We start from the raw sequence: 13,832 nt of genomic DNA on the forward strand, positions 1-13,832 counted from the left end.
TAGTTATCACAATATCGAACACCCCTACATCAGACGCTTTCTAACGCCTCCCAACGCTGAGTCGGCCCGAATCGGTGCAGTGGAGAGCTGCCTTTACATACAGTATTGTATAGTACAGATGTGTCATTTCAGAACTTCACACAGTCCCCTGAAGAGCCACAGTTTTCCCCCTATTCGCGCCTGATTAGCCTTTGTTTGAATTTACACTATTTATCACCTACCACCATTTCGCACCTGGCAAATGTCCCACTTTGCCAATGGCAGAGCCTGTGAAGTTCTGCCTGATGTTCAATATTCAACATCAGGCAACAACGAATGTTGGGCAATAATTATTACACCCATATCCTTATTTATTCACAAAATAAATAATGTAACAATTCTGTGAACTGTAGAAGGTCACTGATTTTACGCGCTGTTTTGGTTTCTTTGCACCCAGATAAACTCATCAGCTGTTAATGTGTTTGGTGGATGAGTTTCGTCCAAATAACTTGGTGCAGTCTTCCTATAAAAGAGGAAGACTGCACCAGCATTCGTTCTTGTCCGACCACTTAGCTGCAGCATAATAAAGAGCTTGTCATCTGCCTCAGTAGAGGATGTGAGGCTGAGGGCCACATTACATTAATTCACTCCATTCTAACACCCTTCCTCTCCATCTCCCCTCTCTGTGCCGGCTCCAGCTGAAAGAGTGTAGTTGCAAAGGAAAAGCAACAGTGTGTGGAATGGATTCACGCACGCACGCACGCACGCACGCACGCACGCACGCACGCACGCACGCACACACACACGCAGGCACACACGCACACGCACACACACACACACACACACACACACACACACACACACACACACACACACACACACACACACACACACACACACACACACACACACACACACACACACACACACACACACACACACACACACACTACATAACCACAGCTACTCTGACAGCTCATCTGATCCTTGTCAGGCAGAGTGTTTCTTCTCATTGGGCTATTAGACTTTATTCTCCGGGATGTGAAGGCTCATTTTCACATCATCTGAAGATGTAAAATATAATAACACTTTTTTTTGCTTCCTTGTTGGCAAGTGAGCGTTCTTGTTGATGCGATTTTTGGTATCAGTGTGTTGGCTTGTGTATAAAATCTGGGTTGTCCATATCTCTTGTACTTCCCTGGGTTTTTTCTTTGCGCGTACATGGGTTCCAATGTGTTTTTATACTCTAGCACTGCAGTGGTTTTCTATAGGAAAGCTAGAAATATGTTTTTAGATTGAGCTGCTGTAGGCCACCAGGTCAGTGTTCCCTGATATTGCATTAGTTATTTATGGTTCTTTCTTTCGTATGTACTGATATGTGATCAGTAATACATGACAGGGAGTGCTATACCTTGGGGTATTGGTACTGGTGTGCTGCAGTCTTAGACAGAAGGCAGAGTACCATAGATCAGCACACCAGTCTTCGTTTATTAAGTGCAATAAACTGTCGATTCAGCCTTTTTGGGGTGTTTTTAGGCGGTCATCAGTTTTAGGTAACAAAAATGTTATTAAAACTAATTTATTCAAAGCCATTTGATAAAGTTGTTATTCATTTTTAAAGTGGAGTGATATAGCACTTTTATAGAAATGTGGTCTGATAGCTGTTATCCAGAGATATTGGCACTCATTAGAATGCCTCTCAGTCAGTCAGAATGTGAGGTTGAAAACAAACTGTGATAAATAAATCAAGCCATGGAGGTTTGACTAAACTAGTGCTACTATGATGAAGCAGTCATACTGTGATGGACTCTCCTGGTGTTTGACTACTTTGCTTTATGCAAAAAATCGTTGCCCACACAATGAGTAATTGCGATGCTATCTGTTTTGAAAAGATTGTAATTTTGTCTATTTGGTGAAGGATGTTCTCCTGTTTGTGGTTCTGCTGCGGATACAGACAAACTGTCATCTACAGTGTCAGTTATTATATGAAAGAGACAAACCGGTGGGTTCATTATTGTTACTCCCTATTCGACTGAATTCATCTTCATTAGTGTTAACGCTTTTATTTCTGTATTCAGCAACAACTACCCTTTTGTAATCAGTTTAACTTTAACCACTTACTTTAACCTGCATACTTTGTTGACCAGTGTACCCCAGGGCTCTACAGTATATACAGTACTTCCCCTACTTTTTCCTTCTGCACCAAATCTTTCGGCAGAAAACATCTGATCTACCAGCTTGCGTCACAACATGACGCGGTGTGATCCGTTGTGAGTTGCAGATCTGTTATTTTCCTAAAATGTTTGCAAAAGAATAGCCCAAACCCTGGTTTGGGCATGTAATTATGCAGTAGGCGGGCCGCAGACATTTTCTTAATTAGCAGATGTAAATTTTGTATATCTCTGCTGTCCGGAAGCAACCAGCTAACCTCAAAATGTTAATTTTTCAGGAAATGACAAAAACAAAAAAAAAGTGGAGTTAGGAGGTTTTGTTCATCATTGATAAGAACAGCTGAATGGACCTCCAAGCTCACAATGAGGTTGGAGGTCAAAAGGGGGTGGAGCCTGGAGTCAGCTAAACCAGCTAACTCCACCCCCCCCTTTGGTGAACTTAGCTGGTTTAGCAGAAAGTTTGAGGATCCAATGGAGTTAGCTGGTTTAGTCAGAAGCACTTTTTAATACTTTTCATTGGTTCAATATTTTTTTTTATCAACACACAGACGTAAAGGGTGTTCAATGGCCCTGTTTTATGGGAAAAAAATCGGAAGCGGAAAAGCGGAAAAATTGAGTTAGCTGGTCTCTGCTGGACAGCAACGATATGTATATTTTAGAAACAGTTATTATTTTACTCAATGGGGACGCCCGTCGCAAGTTGATGATGTCATTTGTCCATGTGTGGTTCAGCCCTATGGAATGCATGGAATGCATGTGCTGCTAACTAAAAATAACTTAATACGTCCTAAGGTTAATTTGAGCCAAATAAGTGGTGACCCTCATCCCTGCCCATTTTCTCTCTCTATTCTTCAGGTGTTACTTTAGGTTTTATTCACTTACACCAGTGGTTGTGCCAGAAGCCACTAAGCCAGAATGTTCAAATATCAACGGTCTAATGCAATGCTTGGGGTGGTGTATGGCTAATCTATGTGGAGACCAACAGCTTAATTGGATGCATTAAGGCCATGCATATTGTTTTCACATGTACTGTACAGTTTATCCAGTAAGTGAAGAGGAACAGCTATTGATTGTGTTTGTGGCTTCCAGCTATCTGTACCTATAGCAATTGATTGTACTGTGTTGCCCCTTGGGAACCTTAATTAAGTCTCTTTCAGTACGAGCTTCCTCTGAAGCCTGTGTGTCTCTTATACAATGGAGATCAAAACAGACCTCTATATCAGGGGTTCCCAAAGTAGGGGTCGCGACCCCACTTGGGGTCGCGGGAGACTGACGTGGGGTCGCGAAATAATTTTGGGTCATTTAAAAAAAAAAAAAAAAATGTTTTTTTTTTTTTTTTTTACTTTAAATTAAACAGAATGGATGAAATAACATATAAAATGATCACAAATGGTACATTTTACCATTTTAATACATTACAAATGCGCACCGAACGTGCATGTTTATGTTTATAAATGACCTCCAGGTTTAGGTGGGGTCGCGAGTCAATCTCCGCCTTATTTTGGGGTCGCGGGCTGAAAAGTTTGGGAACCCATGCTCTATATGTAGTCTGTCCATTAGAAGTACAGGAATTGGTACTGCAGTAGGATTTGTTTTGGTTAAAAAATTATTGGATCATTCAGCGTTCCATGCTATTCATGTACAGTACTGAACTGTGAGCATTTCATACCTATTATTATTCATGCCTGGGGCAAAAGGTAGTTGAAATGCCTCCAAATGAAAATTTCCTTCATCTGCAGTATTTGGCAGCTAGAAAAAAGTAGTGCATACAATGTCACATGGTATGTGATTATGACCGGAACTGTACGTTATATGCATTATGCAGTCTTTAGGGCTGATGGCTAATTTCTATGCAACGTGTCAAGTTTTGCAGTGAGCAACATGATCATACGATTAAATAGTTGTGAGCTTGTAGATCGACTATTTTCCGCGAAGAGATTTGGTGTAGAGGGGAAAAGGAGGGGACCAAGTACAGTATAGACCCCTGTGGGACAATTAAGCATAGGATTTAAGTGGTTATCCTATATACTGTAGGTCGCTAACCCGGAAAGTTTACTTAATGGGACCCCCTACTCGGTGGAGCTCACAGTGAGCTTGTAGATCTGCCATTTTCATTTCCACCTCTGCTCCCTCACAAATACATTGGGAAATGTCGTCGCTGTCGGGCAGAAACATATTTTTGTTTCCGCTAGGCCGAAAGGCATGGCGAGAGAGTATGTTTTGCCCCCTGTCCGGCCTTCTGTCTGCGAGCAGCTAATATCCGCCACCGTTGGCCCGGTCGCGGTGAAACTGCGCACACACACTCCCTGAATACCACAGCAGAACCTCTGCCCCACATTTTTCAGATCAGCCTGTCATAGCACCACCATGAGGCTGACTTTTGCTAAACACATTTTTGGATATTACTCCTACAGATTTAGTCCAAACAACACACAAATCGGTACACAGTATCTCTATAGTCATGTGATCAACACGGATCTGTCCAATTTTTCATATTCCATCCTGATTGGCTAAGATTGGCTTCCAAAGTTTGCAGGATTGGTTTGTTTTGAACAAAATGCCTCAAATCATGAACGCAGCATGCGATATCCGTGAAATTTTTCACGTAGATTTTCACTTGGCCCAGGAAGAAATGCCACTTGAAAACGTTCACATCAGCCTCATGGAGGCGCTATAACAGGCCGATTCACGTTTTTACCTATAACTGCACCGATCTGCGTGAAACTTTGCACGCACACTCCCTAGAGGCCAAGGAAAAATCTGCCTTTTAGAACGCCAACAGGAGGCTGACTTTTGGAAAACAAATGTTTTCTTCTTACTCTTATTCTGTCCAAAAAAACACGCAAATCGGTACACAGTATCTCTATAGTCATGTGATCAAGATGAATGTGTCCGATATTTTATATTCCATCCTGCTTGCCTTACATTGGCTTACAAAGCTTGCAGGATAGGTCCGTTTTGAACAAAATTCCTCAAATCATGAACGCAGTGTGCGATTTCCGTGAAATTTTGTACGCACATTCCCACTAGGCCGAGGAAGAAATACCACCCTTTTCACATTGGCCTGTTATAGCGCCACCAGCAGGTCTAATTTAGCAAACCACATTTTTGGAACAAAATCATGAATGCAGTGTCCGATTGCTGTGAAAAGCCTAAGAAGAAATGGAACCCTTTTCACATTGGCCTATTATAGCGCCACCAGGAGGCCAAAATAACCTGGCGAAGACTTGTGCTCCGACGAGCACTTTTTCTAGTTTTATATTGTTTCTTAAATGAATGCCCTGCTTCATCATACAAGCTACAAATGTAGTGGAAAATAGCAGATCTACAAGCTCACGTCGCATTGCAATGCATGGTGAGCTTGTAGATCTGCTATTTTCACTATTTCAAAAAGGTTTTTAAATAATAATGAAAAAGGAACGGTTTTGGACATACAAGGTTTCCACCCGACAGCAACGTATTGCTTTCGCCCAAGGCAGTAAAAAGGGCTCTAATTAAAACCAACAGAGCACTTGTCCGTAACAGAGGCTAATGAAGTGGCACGCTTAAATACCACGTAGTCATTCCTTGATCACAGCTTTTCGTAATAGCTTAGAAGGGACGGCCATTAAGCTTTTATTGTCCTCAACAGTTACATTTATACCTCAGATAGATAGAGAGAATGTAGTCATGATGGATTGCTACAGTACAACCTATGATTCACTGCGTGACCTCGCATATATCATACATTATACATGTCCAAGTGATGTTATGCTGGAGAGATGTTATGAATGAGATTCTGTATTATTAATTCAGTTTTCTGTATGTTGTACTGTATGACTGAAGTAGAAAAAGGCAGAAGACACGTGCATCCCAGACCTACTAGGGAGCTGGTGGATTATTTCAATATTGATTCAAGTAGCCTATTGTGGGCAGTGTGTGTGTGTGTGTGTGTGTGTGTGTGTGTGTGTGTGTGTGTGTGTGTGTGTGTGTGTGTGTGTGTGTGTGTGTGTGTGTGTGTGTGTGTGTGTGTGTGTGTGTGTGTGCGCGTGTGCGTGCGTGCGTGCGTGCGTGCGTGCAGTTCTGTCAGAGAGTTTATTTTTCCTAATATTTAGATTTTCAGCAGTCGCTGGTCTCAGGTCTTGCAAATGTGGACTGTGGCTGAATGAGATCCAGGAGTAAAGGTGTGAATTATAAATGCAGCTTTCCTCTGTCTGCACTGTACGTGACGTATTTCCATCTTTCATCTCACTGCAGAAATTCCACTGTCCACACAGCATGGTTGTCTGTGGGCTGTGGCTCTCGCTCTGCTGCTGTTATATTACAGTCTACTTACTGTATTGTGTTGTTGATGCTCTGTGCCAAGGTTGTTTTAGTTAAATGGAACTGGCAAAATAACGAGAACTAGAATTGACAAAACATTTTATTTAACTGAAATAAAAATACAAAAGGAAGGTTTTTAAATTCAAATCAAAAGGTCAAAATGAAATTAAAAACGAAAAATGGTAAACTATAATAGCCTTGCTCTGTACCCGGTATAAACTGGTGTTTCATTGAAATGCACCTGTACAATACGTTTTCAGATCAATAACAGTGATCATTGCTGCACAGATCATTAACACATTGTCACATTGACTGAAGATCAGCAACAGGTCCTGTTGTAGTCACATGTAGTCACTGCCTCAGTGAGTACAGAAACTGATGTGGACTGATGTTTATAACCGAGGTAGTTAATTGTCATTGTCTCTCTGTCAGGCTTTGGGAACATCTCTCCTCACACAGAGGGTGGAAGGATCTTCTGTATCATCTACGCTCTCCTGGGAATCCCACTCTTTGGATTCTTACTGGCTGGCGTTGGGGACCAGCTGGGGACCATCTTCGGGAAGGGAATTGCCAGAGTAGAGAAGATGATCGTGGTGAGGCCCTGTGTGTGTGTGTGTGTGTGTGTGTGTGTGTGTGTGTGTGTGTGTGTGTGTGTGTGTGTGTGTGTGTGTGTGTGTGTGTGTGTGTGTGTGTGTGTGTGTGTGTGTGTGTGTGTGTGTGTGTGTGTGTGTGTGTGTGTGTGTGTGTGTGATTTTCAAATAATCGTTCATTCATGGATCATAATCAAGGCAAATGTTTTACATGATTGTGATATTGATTTGAAGTCATTTCTCCCAGCCCTACTATCTATCTGTCTGTCTGTCTGTCTGTCTGTCTGTCTGTCTGTCTGTCTGTCTGTCTGTCTGTCTGTCTGTCTGTGTATGTGTTTGTACGTATGTCTGTGTGTCTTTGTGTCTTTGTGTCTTTGTGTCTTTGTGTCTGTGTCTTTGTGTCTGTGTGTGTCTCTGTGTCCCCAGAGGCGCTATAACAAAGTCACATTTAAGTTAAAACATTGCCTGAGCATTGGCTCAGCTAATGGTTACAGTAAATGATGCAAGGGTTACATTACAGATTACATTACAGTAGCAGACTGGACCATCCAAACATTAAATTTGCAACTGGAACCAGAGGCAGTATAATATAGAGTTTCCACGACGGTGGCAGAGTTAACCGACTACTCTTAAAGAGACATTGAACAAAACCCCTGCATTTTTCTCTGCATGCTGAGAGCTAAAATATTTTCAACATTTGAAATGTTTGGAAGCCTTAATAGGCTGTCCCCTAGCGGACACAGGCTTGTATACTTGCTGTGACTCGTTGTGAACTTGTAGATCGGCTATTTTTGGTGCGTGACACCCACGCGAGGCAAGCAGTAAAGGGAAGTTATAAAGGCATAAAGGGAAGATCCAGTTCTAGGTTGCCTTGTCAGTAGACTTTCATAGACCACTTGTTTTCTTTGGTAGGCTTGCTAGATTCCTTCTACTGTACATGACTTCCATTTGAGCTCTTACTATTAGATCCTGACAGCTTTTTTTGCTTTTTAGGCAATTGAAAGCAACTGATTTTCTAGAGGTCCTCGAAAACGTTTGCATGTCTTCAAGATAAACTAGAAACACAGACTTAGAGGTACCTCCCCTCACAGTGTGGATGGTAGTGCTGGGCTTATTAAACACACTTCAGTTCACACACAGGCACATGGGGGTTACTAACTCACACACACGCATTAGAAAGCACTATATAACTCAAACTTGACAGATGCCCTATAAATGTGCAGGATCGTCTGTGACATTTAGTCATTAGTCTTTTTCTGAACGTCAGGAGCCTTGGAGAACCGGAGCAATGAACCGGGTGCCCAACACTCAAGTCAATAAAAGATCCTCCCTGTCTGTCAGAAACAACCCATTGATGATTTCCTGGCCACCTCCATATACAATGTGAAAAGGAACACGTTTAGGTTGTGTTTTTATCTCTGTATACAGTACCTGAGCTATCTTAGAATGTGCTGCCCCCATTATTCATTGAATGGACTCCACCGCCTAATTGAAGGATCTCTCTAGCTAAAGCTGAATTCATTATTATTGCAATAGGCTCTCCTTCCCTGGGGAGGCTTGATGGTTACATGTAGCTCCAAGACTGGAAGCTGTTGGATGGTAGCGATAGTAATAACAGTGCTGTGAAATAATTACTCTCCAGCAGTTTTGTAAGGCTCAGAAGTGGTGCCTGGACTATGTCCTCTCTCCAAACATTTGGTCTGTCTTTTTAAGTATGGATGACACATGCAGAGACTCAGTGAGCTGCGATTTTCCTCTCTTTCATGCTTCCTTCAGGCACTGAGCTTGGGCTTATTTAAAACACAAATTGTGTAGGGCTCCAGAAAAAGGCAGTCACCTCAGGAATGCACAGCAGGAAAAGGCCAGCATAGTTGTAAGGGATAGTAGGGAAGGTCTGATAGCTTTAGGCAGTGTTGAGGGCAGTTAAGTTGAATCGGGTTAATGCAGAGCACATCTGGTGAGAGCTCCCAGTGTGACATAATGGATGTGTGAAATGGTCACCTGACCTAGACTTTAGCCCTCAAATGGGACATATATACTATATCTTATTCAATAATTTAGAGATCAAGTACAAAACTTGCTGAATGAAGCGCCAACATTGCACATACAGAACTGTAACTGTAGCATTCAATTTGACTGGGGTCTTATCTTTCAGCAGTGGATGCATGAAAATCATTTTGACACACAGTATTACTATGTCATTCAAATTACATATCTTCCATAAAACATACCGTATTATATGCCCCCCAAGGTTAGGCTTGCTTGCCTTGCTTGACTAATGAAATTATGTCACATCAGCCTGCCTCATGTGAAATAATTTCAGGTCAAAGGAAGTGACTCATCACAGAATTGTGAAATGATTAAATAAAACAAATAGTGAAAGAAAAAGGGCACAATAGGAGGTTTGTTGTTTACAATTTTTGATTTCCCTTACCTATTTCGCCTACTAGCACCACATACTGCATGTTGTTTGTTTTCCGTGTTACACCAACATTGGTGACCACGATATCTGTGGCATAGATCTCTTCTTTCAAATTCAAAGGGAAACATAAAATACATTTTGCCATTTCACTTTCCCAAAAATAAGAACCAGTGCAAATGTTTCATGATGTTGTATGTATATTTATCATTATCATTATTATTATTATTATTACAATTATTATTATTATTATTATTATTATTATTATTATTATTACAATGAAACAAAATAATGAGGGACCTCAGTTGAGTGTAGTTTCTGTCAAACCCCCATTATCAATCTACCCCCAATTCAACCAACTAATGTACTGAATGTATTTAATCACCTCTTCTCTTACATCTGTCTGTTTGTTCAATGAATCACTCTTATTCTTGACAGAAGTGGAAAGTCAGCCAAACAAAGATACGCGTCATCTCCACAATGCTCTTCCTACTGTTTGGGTGCCTCACCTTCGTCGCCCTGCCAGCAGTCATCTTCAAGCACATTGAAGGCTGGAGCACACTCGAGTCCGTCTACTTTGTGGTCATCACCCTAACTACTATAGGCTTTGGAGATTTCGTGGCTGGCGAAAAAGGTTAGGCCATGTTCTTGCATCTGTAGGGGGCTTGCCTCTCCTTCTGATGTTTTAGACACACGCTCACAGCTGCATTTCATCTTGCTGAAGTGAACACACTGACAGCCTAGTGAGCAGTGAGAAAAAACAATAAGCCTAATCTGTATTCTATTCTATCTCTCACTCTCTTTAATTTTGTACTTTCTGCTCTCATACTTGTTTCATTCCCTCCTTGTTTTCTTGTTTAAACTCACAATATAAGTGATATACAGTGATAAGCTATGTTGTACGGTCCATACAGGCACGGTTTGTGTAATGCAGTTGTGATATCCATTCTTGTTGGTCTGGGCAGGTGGTTCAGAGACTCCTGATTATCTGGATTACTACAAGCCTGTGGTGTGGTTCTGGATCCTGGTGGGTCTGGCTTACTTTGCTGCTGTTCTCAGTATGATCGGTGATTGGTTCCGGGCCATCTCCAAGAAAACCAAGGAGGAGGTATGTACTAAATGGATCTTACCTGTGGTGAAACAATTAGACAAGGTTGCATTCAGCTCTGTACTCACACGTGAAAATCGAGTGTGATCAATGAAACTCCAATGTAAAGCCAAATTAACAGTCTCCGAAATTTGCTTGTTTTCATTTTCAGTTTCATTATATTAATCACTCACCCTTTGAATGGAATGATTCATTTGCCTGGCCATCTGTCTATGGTGCTGCTTTTCATACTAAATCCAGAGTTGGATCGTCCATTGGAACAAAGCTAGGTCTAGAATAGATCATTCTCAATCATTCCTAACCACTCAAAGTAATACAAATGTGCTTTACTTACTCTACTGTATAAGGGTACACTGAAATGCAGTTTAAAGGCATCAAACTGTCAAGTCAAATTAGAGAGTTTGTGTGAGGGATTTAACTGTAGCTTCAGGTGAAATCCCTGCTGAGGATATTGTGAACATAACCTATGAAAAGTCAGACACCATAAAATGCATTTTTTTAAAACAAGATATCATATAGCTCTATGTGGAAGTCATAGAACTCCACTGCTGTCAATGTTGCAATGTTTCCTAGAACTACTTCATAAAATTGAAGGCAAATGCTTTTTCAATCCCTGTCCTTTGGTATGTGCATTACCTTGTTTGCATTCTGAAAGGGAGACACAGAAAGTCTGTCACATCATTAATTTGGTAATTAATCGCAATGATGAATTATGCTGGTCAAAGCAACAACACGGATCTGGTAATTGGTGTAACAGTATTTTTGAAACATTGGAGTTCTAAAGTATGACTTCTGTTTTGAGAAGATAAATTATTGTTTTGGTTTTGGACTTTTTGCTATCTACTTTATGTTGTAAAAAAAACATACTTGGCCTTATCTGTTAAATTCAATAGTTACTGGCAAATACAATGTAAAAACGAAATATGTCATTTCTGATGTGAACAGTGAACATCAACAATAAACCACTGCCACTTGCAAGGTACACGTAGGATGATTTATTAATTAGAGCAACGTTTCGGTCACACGCGACCTTCCTCAGGCATGTTGTTGACAACAGTAAAAGAGGAGAGAGTGTAGGACACACATGCAGGACAAAGAGACAGAGGCAGAGCAGTCCAAATGAGAGAGGTTTGAATAGGACAAAAAACATGATGCCAAACTTGTCTGAGTATTTCTGAAACTGTTGATCTGCTGGCATTTTCACACAACTATAAACCCTATAAAGTAAATCCTAACTACAACTAAGACACAGGGAACATAATAAGAAACACAACACAGGGAGACAGTACATGACACAAATCATGACAATTTAGAATAGCCTTCATGCATCTCTTTAAGAACCACAACGCACAAATGAGAAAGCAACACAACAGGCCAACAGACCCTTTGCATTATGTATGGTAGAACAAAAATGCCTATGCCACGAGTGTCTCAGCCACGACTACAGTACAGTACGCGTTGTCAGCCCTTAGAAGTTATTACAAACGTATTATCCCTCTTCAAATGACTGCAAACTTTATCGTTGCCAAAACATATCTGTCACGGCCAAAAGGTATGCGTGAGCTGCACTTAATATACCATAAACTCCTAATCATTGAAAGATGCAAGCAGAGGGAAAATGTCTTCCCACCTGTAAACATCCTGTAGGTATTTACGGTACATAATGTTTATAGCTATCATTACACCAGCTAGCCCCCTGGTGATGGGAGTGTGATACCCCACACTGCCAACCAGTTTACACAGGCCTTAAATCAAAGAAATTAATGAACCTGTCTCTCCTGGCTATGTCATGTAGAGTAAATAATACTCTGCTGGTTGAGAGATTTTTGGGGGGAGAGTGGAGGAGGGGGGGGGGGGGTGTTAACAGGGGCATCTGGTGAGTAATATGAGACGTTTCTGAGTTGTCATGTTCATTAATTGCACTTGAGTGGATGTGGAGTGCTAAACAGATACCCTGTGCACACGTGTGTGCAACTCAAACACAAAAACAACACAGGCAGATATACAGTACTACACACACACACATACGCACGCACGCACGCACGCACGCACGCACGCACGCACGCACGCACGCACACACACACACACACACACACACACACACACACACACACACACACACATAAAGACACACATGTGCATGTGGTGGAATAAGCAGGAAGACACTCTCAGACATGAACTGGCCCTGTGTTCATAATGATTCCTCATTATTATTCCATAAAAGTGACATAACAGTGGCAGACTGTAGTGTGCAACCCCTTTGAATCATTAGGAGGGCAAATGTGACAGAGAGCTCTACAGAGAATTGTAATATAGAGAGATGGAGAGAGTTGGGATCGTGTGGGCTAGGGGGGAGGGGGCAGAAGCCCAGAAAGCATGCACTTACGACAGTTCATCCATTATGCAGACTCTCTCTCTCTCTCACACGCACACGCACACGCACACACACACACACACACACACACACACACACACACACACACACACACACACACACACACACACACACACACACACAATGTTTCAGCACATTTGCACACTCTCAGTGTTCAATTGACACTATGGATTTGACTGCGCATCATCAGACACACATCACTCTTGTCTTCCTCCTCTAGGTGGGGGAGTTCCGGATCCATGCAGCCGAGTGGACGGCCAACGTGTCGGCCGAGTTCAAAGAGACGCGGCGGAGGCTCAGCGTGGACATCTACGACAAATTCCAGCGTGCCGCCTCCATCAAGCGCAAGCTGTCGTCCGAGCTCGGCATCAACGCGTCCATGAGCCAGGAGATGATGACCCCGGGCAAGAGGACGCTGTCGGTCAACTTCGGGGAGGAATCTTACCCCAACCTGGCTCTCTCCCTCAGCCCCATCCCTGGGACTCTGACCAGGAATGGCAGCCTCTACCTGAACTCTCCTTGCCTCAGCCCGGACTTTGCCGATCGGAGGGAGATAGCCATTATCGAAAATCTCAAGTAACAGAGAAGGATTTGGGGGAGAATGAAGTGAGACACGATGCAGTGGTTGATGGAGATTTAGTGAGACTGAAGGCTGATTTATATTTTGGCGTGTGACGGTGCCGCATGCCGAAAATAGCCAATCTACAAGCTCACAAAGCGTTGCATTGCGACACTTGTAGATCAGCTATTTTAGGCACACGAAACCGTTGTACCATGGAGTATAAATTAAGCACGACTCATCACGAACAGCACACACATACTCTTTTGCTTATTGATTAAGCAAGCATCTGCGACAAGGGAAAATTTG

The 13,832-nt window shown here is 42.1% G+C and overlaps 1 protein-coding gene across 1 annotated transcript in view; it reads left to right on the forward strand.

The window, feature by feature from the left end:
- LOC311062909 (potassium channel subfamily K member 2-like) overlaps positions 1-13,544 on the forward strand; it is a gene marked incomplete at both ends in the record, with an annotated part of 73,104 nt that extends 59,560 nt beyond the window's left edge. The window contains 4 exons of the mRNA XM_084082128.1: positions 6,885-7,045; positions 9,900-10,095; positions 10,427-10,569; positions 13,185-13,544. Of these exons, the coding sequence (XP_083938254.1) occupies positions 6,885-7,045; positions 9,900-10,095; positions 10,427-10,569; positions 13,185-13,544 (860 nt within the window). The remainder of the gene's footprint in view (positions 1-6,884; positions 7,046-9,899; positions 10,096-10,426; positions 10,570-13,184) is intronic.
- Positions 13,545-13,832: the final 288 nt, after the last annotated feature.

This window comes from Gymnoscopelus microlampas (assembly GCF_963454915.1).
Source record: "Gymnoscopelus microlampas genome assembly, chromosome: 16".
In the NCBI taxonomy this organism is placed as follows: domain Eukaryota; kingdom Metazoa; phylum Chordata; class Actinopteri; order Myctophiformes; family Myctophidae; genus Gymnoscopelus; species Gymnoscopelus microlampas.